Here is a 19,117-nt window from a genome sequence, read left to right as displayed (position 1 = left end):
TAGTAGTAGTAGTAGTTGTTGTTGTTGTAGTAGTAGTAGTAGTAGTAGTAGTAGTAGTAGTAGTAGTAGTTGTAGTGATGATGATATGCTGGTGGTGGTGTAGTTGTGGTAGTGATAATGATGTGGTGTTGGTGGCTCTAGTAGTAGTGGTTGTGATGATGAGGTGGTGCTGGTTGTAGAAGTAGAGGTAGTGATGATGATGTGGTGGTAGTGGTTGCAGTAGTGGTGGTGGTTGTTGTAATAGTGGTGGCAGTGATGGCTGTAGTAGTACTGGTAGTGATGATAATGCGGTGGTGGTGTAGTGGCAGTGATAATGATGTGGTTTTGGTGGTTGTAGTAGTAGAGGTAGTGATGATGATGTAGTGGTGGTGGTTATAGTAGTTGTGGTATTGATGATATGGTGATGGTGGTTGTAGTAGTAGTGGCAGCGATGATGATGAGGTGGTCGGAAAGGAGGGGGAGGGGGGTATTTTGGAACAAATTGACCTCACCGGAATTTGAGGGAGGTTGCCCGTAACCCGAATTTTTTGCTCCAGACCGAAGTTTTGGCAACACTGAATATGTCTAAGCATGCCACCCCCTCCCCCCCCCCCCACCCCCTTTCTCTCTCTATCTCTCTTCCTCTCTCACTTTCCTTCTCTTCGTGTACTACTAAGTATAATCTGCGTTTGAATACGGCACTCAGTACATTTCAATGAAAGAATTTATTAAACAATGATCCACAAGCTGTTAAGATATTGTATTATCTGATACTATTATATTACTTCTATCACTAGATATCATCCCCAAGTCTGGATAAGGATATAGATGAGGATAAAGAAATATATCTGAATAGCCATGACTTGAAAAGTAGATTTGTTATTATTAGTTATTTAAAACTTTTTAAAAACAAATAATTCGATGTATGTCCAATAATTTATACGAGAGAACCAATTTAAAACTAAAACAAAGCAACACACTGGTCAATCAAATCTTGAACCGACACATAATCATAAGCACCACGCCATTACTGTTCATAAAGAATGCCCTGGCCTAGTGAAACAAGCGAACGAATCACAATGCCATTATTCCTGTTTACAATTAATAAATACATCGAACAAAGTATTAATGTAGAACTAATCCGAAGTGGTTTGAAGACTTGTACTTGAACACAATATTATAATCCATATCTATGATGGCAATCCATGAATTAGACTTTAATTGTTTAAAACAAACAGACGCAACACGATAAGCATGGAACTGTTGAAAGAATAGCATATTGAATCTCGCGCCACACACACACACATACAGCCACGTAATGAACACGCAATACCGGATGGCCTATACCGCAGTCAGCAACACGCGAGGGAAGCTGCCTGAGTGTGTGGTAGCCTTGAGCTTACCCAATGTCTCAATAATTGTTGTCAGTTGTCACAGTTATCTCATCTGAGTTTGTTTTAATATTTTTCTAAAACAAAATGATTATATTAAAAATGAAAGTTTAAATCTCCTTCAATCATAAATGACAAATTCCTCATTTTTAATCCACAACAACATCCATGGAAATCTAAAATTATGGAAGAGAGGTTCGTCTAAGATAAAAGGGTATTCTCTTAAAAAATACAAATTGTCTCCATCTGGTTCATGATAAATAAGATAAAGGGAAAAAATCAAAGAAAAAAAATCCACGGAAGTGGGCGTTCTCAAAATACGTAGAGCAAGTCAACACCAGACTAATCAATAATTAATGATCCATTTTGAATATCTTAGTAAAAAAAAGAGCTTGCAAAGAGAAGGGAATATTGTTTTTATACCCCTTGGTGACGTCACAAACTCACAGGAAGAAAGTGCGCACAACAATGAACGAACACAGCCAACAGGTTACCCAACATGAAAACTGTATCTGTATCTGTATGGTTGGCGCTGAAGAAACCAATGGTCTGGTTGTATTTCAGCGGCGTCCTCATTGGGCGCGGGCCCATGTCAGTCGGGCCTTGAAATCGTTTAGGCGTGGTGCCATGATGACCAGTTCATCCAGCCCATTCCACTCCGAGATAGTTCTAATGAAGAAAGAATTTCTGTAGTTTTGTGTTCTTGTCTGTGGGATTTTGAAGCAGTTCGAATTGTTTGTGGCGTATCTGTTTAATGGGGTTTTCGGTTATGTGGTTGGCGAAAGTGAGTGCTCGGATTTTTCTTTTGTTTGGTCGTGGCGTGAAAAAGGAGTCTGCCTTTATTTATGGTATTTGATCTGTTATTATCTTGAACATGAATGACAGACGGGTTTCTTTTCTTCTTTGTTGGAAGCTGATGAGATTTCTTTCTTCTAACATTCTTGTCATTCATCCTGGGGTTCTGCTCTTATAGTTCCCAGTTATGAACCGGGCGCCTTGTCTCTGGACTCTCTCAAGTTTTTGAATATCCTCTTTCAGGTACGGGTCCCAGGCAACTGCTCCGTATTCCAATTGTGATCTCACAAGTGCGAGGTAGGCGTTTTGTTTGCATGACGTTGGGGCGTGGCTAAAATTTCGGCGGAGAAACGCGAGGGTGCAGCTTGCCTTTTGGATTATTTTGTTAATGTGTTTCCCCCATTTCAATGATGCCAAGGTATGGGTTATCGTCGATTTGTTTCAGGACGGTGTTGTTTAACTTGTAGGTCTCATTGTACTTTTTAGCTGTGCTGAGGATGTAGCATTTGTTTGCGTTAAATTTCATTCCCCAATCATTAGCCCACTGTTCGAGACTATTCAAGTCCTCTTGTAGCAATTTTTGATCATTTGCAGATTTTATTGGTCGGTATATTAGACAGTCATCGGCGAATAACCTAATCTGAGATTTTACTCGTAGAGGTAGGTCATTGATGAAACAAAGAAATAGTATGGGTCCTAGCACCGTTCCCTGTGGTACCCCTGATATGACTGGATATTCATCCGATGACGTGCCGTCTAGGACTACTTTCATGGTACGTTTTGTGAGGAAATTACAAAGCCATGTGTGTAAAGAGCCACGAAAACAATTCACAACTCAATAGCCAAACATCAACAAACTGGAACACATTGAAACACAATAAATACCTGCCCACACAATTTTCTCAGCTAATGCCTATACTAAATTTATAACTGATAATATCTTTCATAAGAATAAAGACAGTTTGTCATGTCATTTAGAATTAGAATTCAAAAAAATGTCATAATATCTCGTGAATAGACTTGGCCCTTTAATTAAGTTGGAATATGTGAAAATTCTCTTCATTAGATATGACATTTCTTTCATGAATGAATACCTAATTATCGACAGATTATTTCAGGTTCACTGATATAAGGCAAATGAACTATTTTTACTTTACAGTTTCTTGTCTAAAGCTGATTGACTCGGTGCTCTCTATGATAATTTTGTGTTACGAAGTGACAATTCGGACTCGAGTCTGAATAGTCTCTTGTGGCAATTCGGACTCGAGTCTCTCGTGGCTATTCAGACTCAAACTCCAGTGTGCCTGCGCAACACAAGGGGGAAACACAATGCGGGAGTTGACAGAGAGGGGACTCAAAGAACAAGAAGCATTCAGAGGAAATTCTGTTTTGCCATATCAGAGTGACTGAAGCATTGTCTAACACTATCAGAAATATGTATTATCTAGTCCTGATTTTATTTGGAAACGGTGTATGTGTAAAGTTGTTGGAAAAGTTGTTTAAAATTTCTTCTAAGTACACATGATTAAATATCTCCACAAGTCAAGTGGGTCTGTAGCATAGTGGCTAAGCTGTCCTGGGTTCAAATCTCCAAAAGGGGTTAACTTTATTTTTTAATACCGTATTATTTTTTTATTACTTCTAATTTATTTCTAAAAATCTGTTATTTTAATAATTTTGTTTAAATTTAAAAAAAGTTTAATTATGTTTATATAATATTGTTGTTCTTATTATTTTTATAAGTTCTCACACCAGGAACATTACGAAAATCAGTGCAATCAGTGTCACGGCGAAAATTTCTGAGCGATACCTAGCACGATCTAGCAGGTGACAATAGATATTGCTCTATTTTTAAAAAAAATATACACATGTAAATAAAAATAAACACACGCGCGCGCGCGCACACACACACACATACATACATACATACATACACACACACACACACACAAACTATACTGCTACGGAGATTATTCAAATAACTTGTTGATTGCACATGCGCAGCGGAGTGTGACTCTGACTAGCTGCGGGAGACTATTCAGACTCGAGTCCGAATAGCCGCAGCCTTTGTGTTAACTTGAGTTTGACTGAAATATCTCCCCGTGTACTCAACCTAGTTTCTCATCGTATTATCACTACTAGTAGAAGTTAATAGTGCAACCATGACTATTAGTAGAGTGGTGCTCCCATAGAAAACTTAACCCAGGGGTCATATCTTTATTTTAAATTTTTAAAACGTTGTTTTGTTTGTTTTTTATTTTGTTCTTCCTTTAGTTTTAGATTACAAGATCTTCCTTTTGTATGGATTTACCTACGAAAAAAAAGTCAAGATTCAAAATATCACAGTGAAAATAAATTGACACATCCGTGGGCTGAGAAACTTGCTATCACTATCATGCTTTCAAGGGGGAACTTTAGTTTAGTCGTTAGCAGTTTCAGATAGAAATAGTGTCTAGTATAGATTACAGCATATGACACGGTTACGCCCACGTCTACTACATTCTCAACTCAGACTTTACTCGGAATAATGCTTACCTAGAAGTAAAATGTTTTAGAATTTTATAATCTACTGATATATTTGGCACAACTTACCCAGCCAAAGCAATTTCAAAACACAATAATAAACTTTGATGGAGACTCGTAACCATGGACGCTTTAGCTTCCGGTAGTGTTTTTAAAAAAATGAAAACAGTTCTAGTACAACTTCCGTTATTTCCTCAAGGGAAGCAATTATTCATGATTATGATCATTGATCATATGACTGACGAAGCGGAGAGCGAAAGAAAATAAGACGTTAGCTGCTGAGATCGTAGTGTAAACAAAGCTTCAAAATGTCTGGAAAAGATCGACTAAATATTTTCCCTTCTCGCATGTATGTCAATCCTTTTTTTTATTATTGAGCTAAAGTAATTGTCTGTCCCAAAATTTTCAGATTTAACTTTTGGCCGGCTCTATTCATTTCTCCGAACCGAACGCTCGAGACTCGATGTCGATGCAAAAGTTGCTCAAACTCAGAGTGGACGGGGAATTCTCACGAATCATGAGTGAAGCTAGCGTTTTTGAGGCATATTGTTGACAAAGACAAATTTTATCAAAGAAATCGAAAAATTGTGCTAATATTAGTATTAGGCACTTAAATTTAAATGATTAAATGATGGGCTAAAATATGTTAGGCACTTTGATAAAATTTTCAAACTCAAAATATATTAATTCGACCCAGTCAGGGGGATGGGACTTGAAAAAACATAAAATTTGATACCTTATTTGTTTCTCTACGACTTACGGTTCCTGAGTTATTTATATTTTTCTGTCGAAATTTTTCGTCAAATTTACAGAGAGAATCTGTGATCTCACTGCTGCCTCAAAACCAGCATCTCGCCGCTATCGGCAAATTTTGAGTTTTGCAGTCAACATGGCCCACTCATTGTTTTCAGTAATTTTGTTTCAATTAAAAAATAAATGGCAAATGTTAGGTATCATTTTAAAGGTCAGAAAATAAGCTTTATTTTCATATAAATCATTTTCATGTATGAAAAGTATGGAAAAAATTAAGGATAAATGAAAATGGAAAAAAATATGAGGTTTTTGTCCAAAAAAGTGGGGTTGATGGCGGGAAAAATAAAATAATGAGCGAGTGTATCAATTTTGATGAAATTTGGCAGAGATGTTCTTCAATTAATTGTCTACCGATGTATGAAGTATAATTAAAATGTATCCATAATTTAAAAAGTTCTTATAATTCAAAAATTGATAATTTTTTATTTCAATAGCTTTCTGAGAAATACAATCAGGAATTAAGAATAAAATATACCGTTAGAAAGCTTGTTTTGTGCCCTTTAAAATGATACTAACATTAGACACATAGGTTCACAAATAACGCCATGGTGACCAAAACAGTAAAGGGTCAAAAATAAAGTTCCAAAAAACGAGTTTCACCTTACAGTGAGCCTATCGGCGGCCACTGGACTGGGGTTATCAGAGTGCCTAAATATGTGTGTGACCGCTAGATCCGTTTGTGATGTAGAGACGTGGGCCTTTGGCCTACCAACCTCCGCTGAACGTCCAACTCGCCTTGAGCATGCATTCACGTAAAATATAAAGATTTTTTTTTTAAAACCTACCTCTGTTTCAAAAACTAGCATCTTTCAATGTTCAACTTTCTAAGAAACATTTTTATTTTTCAGAACTTTAGTTCGTTAAAAAAAATACCGGCCAATCTGACCCGTTGAGTCGAATGAAAACGAAATTTTGTTGTTTACACAGTTCAAAGGAAATGCCGTAAATAAGCTTTCATGGACTTCCTGTGTTGTTTTTACAGTGTCACGTAACCTTTTTGAGAAATTGTCGTCTGCTACAAATAATTAGACCGGTGGGGGGTAGATATTTTCGTTGGAGCAGAAAAAAAATGAGTATTATTTCTTGTACTTGTAGAGAGGACTAGGGTCCAACAGCAGTCAAGTTGATTGAATGAAAGAAAAAAAGGTCTTTTTTTTTATCTGCCGCCACCACCACTGTGAGAGTGGGGGGGGGGGGGGGGTTGCATGAAGACGAAAGGGAGACGTGTCGCTTGGTGACCTTGGTGACGTAGAGCATAGGGATGCTGGCAGGTGTTCTTAACCCCTTAACAGTGAAGCTAATTTTTTGCTTTCAGATAATAGTTTGCTTTTATCTTTATTATTGTTAACGGAGAATACAGCGTTTCCACCAAGAGAGCAGTCAGACTCGGACTTCAATTGTCTATAATCGTTTTGCCGTTACTTGTCTTTTGATGAAAGAAGGTTTGGTGTTAGGTCAAAGATCGAATTTCGCCGCTAAAGTTTGAATTGCTACTGGGTTTGCTCTCTTCCCCCCTCCTTTTTTTTTCTTCTTTTCTTTTTCAACTTAGTATTGTTGATTGCTATTTCCTTTTTTATGATTAGCAAGTGCCGTAGGAGTCTCACAGGATGCAGGAGTACTGCAATTAACCCTTTGCCAGTGACACTGATTTTTTTTGTTTTCAAATAAAAGTCTTCATTTATATTATTTTTTAACGCAGAATAAAAAAAAACCGTTTCCACCATAAGAGCAGTAAGAATATTGATAATAAGCGCTTTGAGCACATTGGGTGGATATTGACCTATATAACAGCTCAGATTTTTAAATTGTAATTTGTTTTTTGGGAAATTCCACGGGTAACGGACTGACAAATCAGACCAAAAATGCATACATTTCGTGCTCTGAAATGCAATGTATTTATTGTATGGAGCTAATATTTCCCATGGACATGTATCATGTCCGCCCTTATCATATATCAAAAGGATAAAGATGAATCTTTATCAACTTGAATTTTTTTGACATTATAATGTTGGTAACGGACTGACATCATAAAAGATGGATCTTTTTCAATTTTATATGTAGATGGATCAAACTTTCTGAAGTTAAACCTTCCAGTAACAAATAAGTTCTTTTATAGTAACCGCGTGATGTTGTTCTACAACCCACTAGCAATATTTAAAAGATTGTCCAAAATTTGAATCTGCAGTCTTTGAAAAAGTGTTGGTAACGGACTGACAAATGGATGGTAACGGACTGACACCTCTGAATTTTATTACTTCGAATAACGGTTACTACATACAATCCAGAGCAAAGAACAAATTATGTCATTATGAGCAACACTGAATACCTAGTGTGAATAATCAAACCAATACTCTTCCTTATATGGATGTCAAGCTACATTGGGCATGATGAGTAACTCGATGGGTGACATCTGATTACCTCAATCCCAACTTTGCTTTTGAAAAAATTAAATAATGAAATAATGATTCGTGGAATGAAATCTATTCTGTCACAGTCAAACGGGAACTTTAATTCAACTATGAAATTAGATTATCAAAAGAAAGAAAAGTAGATAAGAAAGGACTTAAAAACTGGGGAAGGTTTAGCATTCTTTTGGTACTTATTTTTGAAGCTTAATTATTATTCTGTATTTCATCTTGATTCCTCAAGCTTAGGAATTGTCAATAGGCCATGACCGTCACTGCAAACTGGTCGATAGTATTGGCAGTCAATCTCTTCCTCATCTGCACTTGACCAGGAAGCCAGTTCTGAGAAAGATCTTCAAAAATTTCATTTGGACCATTTCATCCTTGATTGTTACAATTTTCCTATGCAGATTGTGGGATTTCTCTTAGAAGTACATTCTGAGGTTCTGAGGGAGCAAAATAAACTCAAGCCAATTTTGATTCCTGGATGAAATTCACTGACAATCGACAACCTCTTTTTCAGGGTTTTTTACAGGAAACTTTTGAATTTTCGTCCTTTCGCTTTTGTCATCTCTCACAATTATGAAATCTTTTTCCCTTGGTGCTCGCCAAGAGTACTTCTTGTCCAAATAGTAATTTTCGATCAAATTATTTTATTTCATCTTGAAAGCCCATTTCCATGATTAAAATATTTAAAAAACCATTGGTTGATGGATTGGATGCCCTTAGCAGTACAGGCATAGTTTAATTTTGTAAAAAATTTTTGGAAGGATTGTAGACACTCAATGTTGAATTCAGTATTTTACTTTCCTGTGCTGAAATGTGAGGCAGATGTGGATTTAGGTGTGCTTGGTTTACTTTCTTTTGGAGTTGTAGATTGATCGGCTTTTCTCTTTTTTTTTTCCATTTTGCTTGAAGAATCCCGTTATTTCTTTTTAAGCGTCCTTTACAATCACTTTCAAGTTTTCTTTGAGACTCCTGCTTTTGTTGCCTATCTTTTTCCTAAACAATGTAATGCCCATCAGTTTTCAGTCTTTCTTGATAATTTGAACCATGGATAGAGTAGGCATCTTGAACCTGTGAATAAAGAAAATTGAGCGAAATTACATCATAAGCTATGAAAGTCAAATCGGAATAAAAATAAAAAGCAAATCTTGTTTTCTTAAAAATAATACAGCAAAACTAAGAAAATAAAACTCATTTCTAACTTGTATCACATTACTTTGTAACAACTAAAATATTGACATTATACACAGCTAAACAGCTTGCTGACCCACTACATTTAAAGCCTCAGTGACTCAAAAGTTTTTCACATTAATTTAAATGTTTGATTTCTTTTTTTTTTTCTCCTAGGGCTTTTTTCCCCTTTAACAGAAGACTGCTACTGGCTCCATTGTCAAAAGGACATTATAGAACAATAAACAGTGTTTTTCCCTCAATTCAAACATAGCAAAAATCTTCAAGTGATCAAAAGATTCACAAGCTTTAAAAGATTCAACTTACCTATTGCAAAATAGCAGGCTTGATGTTGAAGGCCAGTGTTTGAAATTTTATGATCCAAGGTTTATAAAATGGCTGCCTGATCAGTTGAAACACATTGGAGTGGACATTACTCTTGAGACTTGAAAAATAACTGTTATATATTGTCTTTGAATTAAAATGGAATTAGTCAGTCTGTTACTGTCAGTCCGTTACCCTCAAAAATTTCAGTCCGTTACCCAACAAAAGTACCTTAAATGATAAATTTCTTGAAAAATTATCTTACAGTGCTAAAGCCATTCATGTAAGAACAGAAAATCTGAAATAGCGAGTCTGTACAACTATCACATCTTTCGTAGATGAAAAAATACTGTTTTAATGGTAACGGACTGACATACAATTTCCCAAGGTCATTAAAACGACCGATGAGGACAACATTTCATTAAAATCGCAAATTTGAATGTTTATATAGGTTCCTGATACTTATAATTGTTTTAATATCAATAAACAACAGCAAAGGTGGCAAGAATTTTGTAAAAGTTGCAAGATTGATAATATTGAGAAAATATGCTTTTCGTTCTTCAAATAGGGGATACCCTTACATAAAGCTATAATAAGCATCCTGTACCACAAATATGCACGAAATATCCTTATATTCATAATCCTGAATGATTTTCCAACAAATTGGTACCAAATTTTAATATGTTCTTAAGAATTTGTAAAACACCCCTTCGGTTGACATTTTCGTGGAATTTCCCTTTTATCTTTTGATGAAAACGGTAAGATTTTATTTTTGGTCCAAGTAAGATTGATATTCGCCTTTAAAAGGTTAAGTTGATTTGTTTTTTCAGGTTTTTTTGTTTTGTTTTTCGAATGCGATACGCTGCTTCTTCCTTCTTTTTTTTTTTCCCTCAACTGGCAAGCTATCGCTGTACTTACCCGCATGGCTTGCACACACAAAAGGATACATCTAGGTCACAAAACCTTACATCCAGGTCACAAAATCAGACAACTAGGCCACACATCAAGACATCTCTGTTTCGTTTGTTCCAAGATAGCAAAACAAACCAGACTTCTTGGAGTTCGAAAGAGCTTTCCATAAAATATTTGGTATTTGCAAGACCCCCAGAAACCAATTCCCTATACAGCTCTTGTGCACGGTTACTTATGACCTTGATTTCTTTCGTACTCACCCCCAAAATCCCACTTATTGTGTGTTATAGGCAGAACATAATAAATAGCTGGGCTGCCACATGCGTGACTAAATTGGCCAAGGAGAGAATCTATACTTGGGCATTAGACACACATTACCTGATGTCTTGGTTTTTAATCCTAGCCTAGTGAGAGAGAGAAAACAAAACAATCATACATGTATCTGCAAACAGCAGAACGTTTTCATTTTACATTGAGATGGGAAGGGGAAGCGATAACACTATGACAAGAGAGAGAGAGAGGTGGGCGGGGGGATGGGGGGATAGTAAGGGGGAATGGGAAAAGATGAAAGAAACAATGGGTTGCCTGATGACGTAGATCAAAGGATTGTTACAGCGGTGTTTACGGTGCGTACTTCGTGAAATTTTAACCTTTTACAGTGACACTGATTTTTTTTTCTCCAGATTGCTTATGCAGAATAAATCGTTTCCACCAAGAGAGCAGTAGTAAGAGTATATTTCGACTCGGGCTTCAATTAAACTATAAATCGCAAAGCTTGTCTTTTAATGATAACATTAAGACTAAGATCTGGAGCTTGGGGAGTGTAAGATGGAATCTCGCCATTAATGGTTAAAATTGTTTTGATTTTTAAAAAAAATAACTCACACACACACACACACACGAGCGCGTGCGGTCACGACAGCGAGGACCATCTGCTTGTGTTGCAACGGTAAACCAGTTTACATGTACGTAGATCCTGAGGCTAGATGCCCCGTTACCGTGTACGTAGGCACTCCCAAAAAAACAAAAAAAAAGAAAGAGACACACACACACATACACACGCACACACACAAACACACACACACAGTCTCGCATCCGCTACGAACTAATTTGGCGCACTAATTTTTACTGCACTAATGTACCAAATTGCATACCTATCTATGGACACTTTTTTCCGTATCTTTTTCTCAATAAACTTTTAAAAAAACCTTTGTTAAATTTGCGCAACACCATTGGAACCAGACGTAAATACACATGATTTCGCGAGGAATGAATCATGAAAATATTTAGAATATAATTTCGAACACAACTTTTGAAATTCATCAAGGATTGTCTAGTACCGAATGTTTTTGATAGAAAACAAATGCATCTTCAAATCTAAACTGCTTTTGACGGTAAGCAGTAAGTTTTTTATTTATTTTTCTGTCCAAACGAATGATTTGTCCTGGTATAGAAGCTAAGTATTGGTAACACCGGCTCACCTCTCTAGGGAATAATAAATATGCCTTTGCCTTTATGTTACGGAGTGTCTAGCCTTGCACCTAGCCCCAGAATCTACGTACAAGTACAAGGTAAGTGGAAGTGGGCACCGGTAAGGTAAGGGGTCAGGAAATCAGCACGAGTTTTGAAAAGAAGTATCGTCTTGAGTGACTCGTATTGTAGTCAAAGTCAAGGATAATGATTTACAGTATCCATTTATATGTAGAGAGCTGCGCCGGCGTTACCAATACTTAGCTTCTTTATCCTTACCAATCATTCGTTTGGACAGAAAAAAAAACAAAACAAAACGCTTACCGTTAAAAGCAGTTTAGACTTGAAGATGCATTTGTTTTCTATAAAATAACAGTTGTTACTAGACAATCCTTGATGAATTTCAAAAGTTGTGTTTGAAATAATATCGTAAATTTTTTCATGATTCATTCCTCGCGAAATCGTGGAGGCTTACGTCTGTTTTCAAGGTGCCATCGCAAAAAACAAAACAAAGATTTTTTAAAAAGTTTATTGAGAAAAAGATACGGAAAAAAGTGTCCATAGATAGGTATGCAATTTGGTGCATAAGTGCAGTAAAAATTAGTGCGCAAAATTAGTTCATAGCGGATGCGAGACTCTGCGTGTGTGTGTGTGTGTGTGTGTCGTAGCTCCTCTTTCTAGGGTATGTGTGTGTGCCTCTTTTTTTTTTTTTTTCTTTTTTTTTGGGAGTGCCTACATACACGGTAACGGGGCATCTAGCCTCAGGATCTACGTACACGTATACTGGTGAACCGTTGCAACACAAGCAATAGATGGTCCTCGCTGTTGTGCCCGATTGCGCTCGTGTGTGTGTGTGTGTGTGTTCTTTTTTTTAAAAATCAAAACATTTTAACCATTAATGGCGAGATTCCATCTTACACTCCCCAAACTCCAGATCTTAGTCTTAATGATGTTATCATTAAAAGACAAGCCTTGCGATTTATAGTTTAATTGAAGCCCGAGTCGAAATATACTCTTACTACTGCTCTCTTGGTGAAAATGATTTATTCTGCAAGCAGTCTGGAGAAAAAAAATCAGTGTCACTGTAAAAGGTTAAAATTTCACGAAGTACGCTCCGTGAACACCGCTGTAACAATCCTTTGATCTACGTCATCAGGCAACCCATTGTTTCTTTCATATTTTCCCATTTCCCCCTTACTATCCCCCCATCCATCTCTCTCTCTCTCTCTCTCTCTCTCTCTCTCTCTCTCTCTCTCTCTCTCTCTCTCTCTCTCTCTCTCTCTCTTTCTTTCTCTCTTGTCATAGTGTTTTCCCTTCCCCTTCCTATCTCATTGTAAAATGAAAACGTTCTACTGTCTGCAGATACATGTATGATTGTTTTGTTTTTTCTCTCTCACTAGACTAGGATAAAAAACCAAGACATCGGGTAATAGGTGTCTAATGCCAAAGTATAGATTCTCTCTGTGACCATTTTAGTCACACATGTGGCAGCCCAGCCCGGTAACCCTGTACGTAGATTCTGGGGCTAGGTGCAAGGCTACCGTGTATGTAGATTCTGGGGCTAGGTGCAAGGCTATCGTGTACGTAGATTCTGGGGCTAGGTGCAAGGCTACCGTGTACGTAGATTCTGGGGCTAGGTGCAAGACTACCGTGTACGTAGACACTGCCTTTATGTTATTTGTTTCTGTGTTGGTGTGTACTATCTCGATCGAGGCTGTTGTGAGTTGTTGTCATGATGTTCCGTTTGTAATTGTGACGTCATATTCTGTTTGTCAGCACGTATATAAAGCGGCAGTCATCGCTTATTCGCTCTCTTTGACTATTTTGAATTACTAACGTTTCGTGTTACGAACAACCAAAATCTCGGTATGTGTACTTAGTAAATCGCATTCTACCCACTTCGGTGGAGATACATGCCTCGTGCATATTATTTATTTATTTTATTTCTCATCGTGAATGAGATGTAAAAATCTATTCACGACAGTGAGCTGCAAGCTAAAACTAAAACCATGACTTGGGTAAATTGAGATATCTCTGTTGTTTATTTACAGAATTTGATCAATTAAACACCAAAATAAAGGAGATTGAACGCTCTATCATTTGGTACAATTACCATTTCCCTCCTTAAATTCATTTAGAGAAGATATTGTAATGGAAAGATAGCTTAATTTTGGTGGGCAAGAAAATCAAGCCGTTTATCATCATTTATGAAAAAATTCCCTTGTAACAAATAATCATAAAATTCAATCACTTTCCTTTCCAATGATACCATTTTCAACTATCAAAACTGCTTCCATGATACCCTGGGGAATCCCCTTATGTTGTTTCAGGCTAATATAGCCAATCCCACGCCTCGTTCTGAAAAAAGTCCGCGAAATTAAAGGGGAGGCAAAAGAAAATCAGCTGTTCATTAAAATAGTAACAGAAAAGTGGAGGTGCTCGGCAATGAATGCAAGAAAGACATTTAAAATGCGTAAAAAAAATTTAAAAATCACTTAATGTATAATTACCATCCATAACAACCTGTCAAATTCACATATATGTAAGATGCCAAGCCAAAATTAATGATAAAATAATAAAGAACATGATTGACCGGTGGTCCATTGACTACACATGCATACGAGTACCAGAAATATTTTGTAAACAATGTAACACAATATAATGTGTATGTTTCAAAGCAAATGCAACCCCAAATAATATCAAAGAACAATGTGGGAATACTGTTTTAATTTCATAAAACCAACGCATTTTTTTTTCCCCTGATATTGAACGTGTAGTTAGTATGTATTGTACAAACAACATTCGTTTAGACAGGTAGTCGGGATTCTAGCGCCAGTTTTATTTGGGCAACCATGATTGGGATTTCACTGAATGCACTTATTATTATTATTATTATTATTATTATTATTATTATTATTATTATTATATTATTATTATTATTATTATTATTATTATTATTATTATTATTATATATAATAATAATAATAATAATAATAATAATAATAATAATAATAATAATAATAATAATAAGTAGTTGTGTTTACAAGAGACGAAGATCCAAGATGGCGTCGACCAAACAATAAATGGTCACAGACTGCTGTGCTTTGCTTCCAGTTCACCTCACTATGGATGTGGATTTCTCATAAATAAAAACTGCAGGGATTTGACTAGTGACGAATGGAATGTTTCGGACAGAATATGTGTTCTTGAGCTTAAGTGTAAGATCAATTCAAGGAACCAGAATAACAATAACAAAGACGATCACGGTAAGAAGACGTTCACTATCTCAATCGTAAATGTTTACGCACCAACAAGTCAACGCGCAAAACAATACCCAGAGGAAACTGATAAATTTTACAAAGACCTAGACGATACACTGAACAAAATAGGAAACAAATCAATATTAATAATTGCTGGAGATTTTAATGCCAAAGTAGGAAAACGTCTCGACAGTGACACACTATGTTTAGGATCATACTCAAAAGGAAAACGTAACGATAACGGAGAAAAATTAGTCCAGTTCTGTGAACAGAGAAAACTTTCATAACAAACAGTGCTTTCAACCACCCATCAAGACACCAGACAACAGGGGTAGGACAAAGGAAAGACCAAACCCAAGACAAAATAATAACAATACACAACCAAATAGACTATATCATATGTCGACACCGCCATAAACACTACTCAACCAACTCGCGATCATACGGTGGTACACTGCTAACATCCGATCACAAACTTGTAAAAACGAATTTCAACATAAATGTGTACAGACAACGAAGACAGAAAGGTAAAACGGCAGTCAAAATAAACACGGCAAAAATAGTAAATGAGCGAGAATGTCGCATTCATTACCAATATGAACTTAACTCAAGTCTATGGAAAATAAAGCAAAACAGTAATTCAAACAATGAATGGAAAGAGACGCAAGCGGCAATGAAATATGCGGGTGAAGAAAGTACAGGCTCTATTAATACAACTAAGAACAAACCAAATCGAACGCCTAACATCGCTATTAACGATCTATCGCGGCAACAAAAAGAACTTAGGATCAGGATACAAAACACGAAAGACTCGGAAGAAATAATAAACCCCAAAACGGAACGAAACAAAATACTGCATTCAATTCGATCACTTACAATAAAACACAGAAACGAGGAATTAGACAAAAAAGTGGAAGACATAGAAAAGTCCAAAAATAACGCATCGTCTATGTTCAAAGCAACGAAATCTCTGAACCGAAAACCATTCGAGAACCCAAAACTACAGGATAAATTTGGCAAACAGACAACAAATCCCAACGATATCCTTGACATTGTAACTGACCACTTCCAGCAGAAATTTCACAAACAAGTCTCACAAATATCGCCCTTCTCAGGAAACCCTAGAGACCTAAACAACCGCATCACAACAACTGAAGTTAGAAATAGCATAAAGTGCCTAAACAATAACAGATCCCCAGGCGAAGATGAAATTCCCGCTGAATTGCTGAAATGCGGTACCCTCTCCCTGGATCTGAGCATTGCAAACATAATGAACAAAACATTCTCAACACACAAAGACTGGGACATAAACAGCGGTGTCCTAATTACAATACAAAAACCAGGAAAAACTAAAGGACCCGTAAACAACCTGCGCCCAATAACATTACTGAATACCATAAGAAAAACACTGTCAACTATTGTCCTCAACAGAATTAGACCGAAAATAGAAAATTATCTATCACATAGCCAAAGCGGGTTTCGCCAAGACCGAAGCACATCGGACGTTGTATGGACACATAAATGGTTGGCAGCAAAGGCACTCAAAGAAAACATATCCATAACAATATCCGGAATCGATATGTCCGCAGCCTTTGATACGATCGACAGAGGAAAACTTTTGGAGATATTAACAGAAATAGTAGACGAAGACGAGCTCCGAATAATCCGATTTCTCCTCAGCAACACAAAGATACAACCAAGGATATACGGGCCACAAAACAGACGCAGTTCGAAAGTAACATCGGGACCCCCCAAGGAGATAGTCTGAGCCCGATCCTGTTCACAATATACTTAGAACACGCTCTGAAAGAAGTTCGAAAAGTCATTCCAAAACCAACGACTCATATTGAGAATGCAATCCCTAGAGAAATCGCCTATGCAGATGATGTCGATTTTATTGGATCAACACCAGCAAATATAGACATCATACAAAATACCCTCATGAAATATAACCTCCAAGTCAATGCCAATAAAACCGAATTTACAACAATATCGAGGAACAAAGAGGAATGGAAAAGAACAAAGAAAGTCGGCTCACTAATTGGAGACACCGAGGATGTACAAAGAAGAAAACAGCTATCAAACGCCGCACTCAGTAAACTCACCAATGTATGGATTAGAGGTGACAAAATAAAGAGAAAAACCAAACTGAAACTGTACCATGCTCTTGTAAAACCGGTACTTCTGTATAACTGCGGCACTTGGGCGTTGACAAAATCCGAAGAAGAACATCTGGATGCCTTCCATCGCACACAGCTAAGAAGGGTACTGGACATCAAATACCCAAAAAAGATCTCAAATGAATCACTCTATAAGATCACAAAAGAAAGACCAATCTCCCTTGACATTTTACAACAACGATGGCAACTTTTCGGTCACATACTACGCAGGGACAAAAACATACCAGCAAACCAAGCCATGTCGGGATACTTCCAAAAACACGGGAACCTTTTCAGAGGAAGACCGATCACAACACTCCCCGTGATCCTAAACAAAAACCTCACAACACTTGGACAAAGCATTAGTCTCATAACGGCAGGGGACCTTGAAAATCTGAGAACCCTAGCAGAGGACCGGCAATATTGGAGACACCTCACACAGGAAATACTGGAAACAGCCAAGGCGACCCGATCTTTCGGTCGAGACGCGAAAGGCATCTAAGTAAGTAAAGGATATAGTCTTTGGTGTATATGTACAATATTTCTTATGATAAATGCTTCAAAACAAAACTTTAAAGGAAATATATGGAAAAATGAATAAAAATATCTATTTGGGCATTTACTTACATTGATAGTCTTTAAAATCACAATCACAATCCATGAAAATTAAATATCACAAAATCCAAAGAAAAAAAAGAATTTAATCCAAAATCCAACACAGGAATGTATTTTAATAGGAGACAGATATCCTATTAAAACCATAGCATTACTTGCAAACAACAGTACCCCACTCTGCGTTTAACGGGCTTGTGACCGTCACATTGTAAATTGTGGCCGCATTAGGGTAATCGGTGACCTAAAGACTGACATACAATCAATGAGACCTATAAAGAATCCATTCTAGAATTCAACTACAAACTGAAAAGCATGATAAATACCTGAATAATACTTCATTTTAATCTAGAAAAAGGTCATGGCTTACTGTTTTGCTCATTGATTGCATATTTCTCTCAATAATTTTCTTTGCTCAGGTTCACACACACACACACTCCCCTTTATTGCAAAACATTAATTAGTGAGATAAAAAGTGTGTTTTTCAATCATAAACTTAATCACATAATCTAAATGGTGGGGAATAAAATCAGCTAATTATCCTAAATTTAATGGATCAAGTTATCTATGTGATCATAAACTTTTTTAAAATTGCATTGTTTCATTTAAACAAAACCATGCCACTTATATCTGGACCGGGTATTCGCAAATTCTGCTTTTGTGTTCCACTTTTCAAATAGAATTAATCACTCTTTTATCCGTTTATTTGCTAAGTTTCTGCATTTTATAAATAAGACCATGACGCTTATATGTCTGGACTGGGTATTCACAAATTCTGCTTTTGTGTTCCACTTTTCAAATAGAATTAATCACTCTTTTATCCGTTTATTTGCTAAGTTTCTGCACTTTATAAATAAGACCATAACGCTTATATGTCTGGACTGGGTATTCACAAATTTTGTTTTTGTGTTCCACTTTTCGAATTGAATTAATCTCTAGTTTATCCGTTTTTAGCAATAATTTAGCAACATTTGGACTAGCCTCTGTTATCTTATTCTTGTTAGTGTTAGTAGTAATACTTTTAAAAGCTGACTTTTATATGTTAAGATTCGATGGAAAAAAAAAAGGGGGGGGGTATGCGTTGTCCCCTCATCCCGGGCCAAATGGGCGTTCCTTATTTTATTTTTGAAAAGTTGGCAGCTATGGCAAAGTTTATGCTTTTTATAGATAAGACCATGACGCTTATGTCTGGACTGGTTATTCGCAAATTCTGCCTTTGTCTTCCACTTTTGGAATAGAATTAATCTCTATTTTATCCGTTTATTTGCAGAGTTTCTGCACTTTATAAATAAGACCAT

At 36.6% G+C, this 19,117-nt stretch overlaps 2 protein-coding genes across 2 annotated transcripts in view; one reads left to right on the top strand and one right to left on the bottom strand.

The window, feature by feature from the left end:
• Nucleotides 1-4,848, bottom strand: part of LOC144979571 (dynein regulatory complex subunit 5-like) — a 44,386-nt gene extending 39,538 nt beyond the window's left edge. Inside the window, exon 1 of the mRNA XM_078926313.1 lies at nucleotides 4,758-4,848. The gene's annotated coding sequence lies outside the window, so the exon portion shown is untranslated. The remainder of the gene's footprint in view (nucleotides 1-4,757) is intronic.
• Nucleotides 4,849-4,864: 16 nt separating this feature from the next.
• LOC144979566 (V-type proton ATPase subunit D-like) overlaps nucleotides 4,865-19,117 on the top strand; it is a 58,178-nt gene continuing 43,925 nt past the window's right edge. Inside the window, exon 1 of the mRNA XM_078926298.1 lies at nucleotides 4,865-5,037. Within this exon, the coding sequence (XP_078782424.1) occupies nucleotides 4,997-5,037 (41 nt within the window). The 5' untranslated portion in view covers nucleotides 4,865-4,996. The remainder of the gene's footprint in view (nucleotides 5,038-19,117) is intronic.

This window comes from Berghia stephanieae, chromosome 1, assembly GCF_034508935.2.
Source record: "Berghia stephanieae isolate SIO BIC M18660-M18661 chromosome 1, UCSD_Bste_1.3, whole genome shotgun sequence".
NCBI classification, from domain to species: domain Eukaryota; kingdom Metazoa; phylum Mollusca; class Gastropoda; order Nudibranchia; family Aeolidiidae; genus Berghia; species Berghia stephanieae.
Note: the sequence above shows the minus strand (reverse complement) of the source record. Positions and strands in the feature narration are given on the sequence as shown.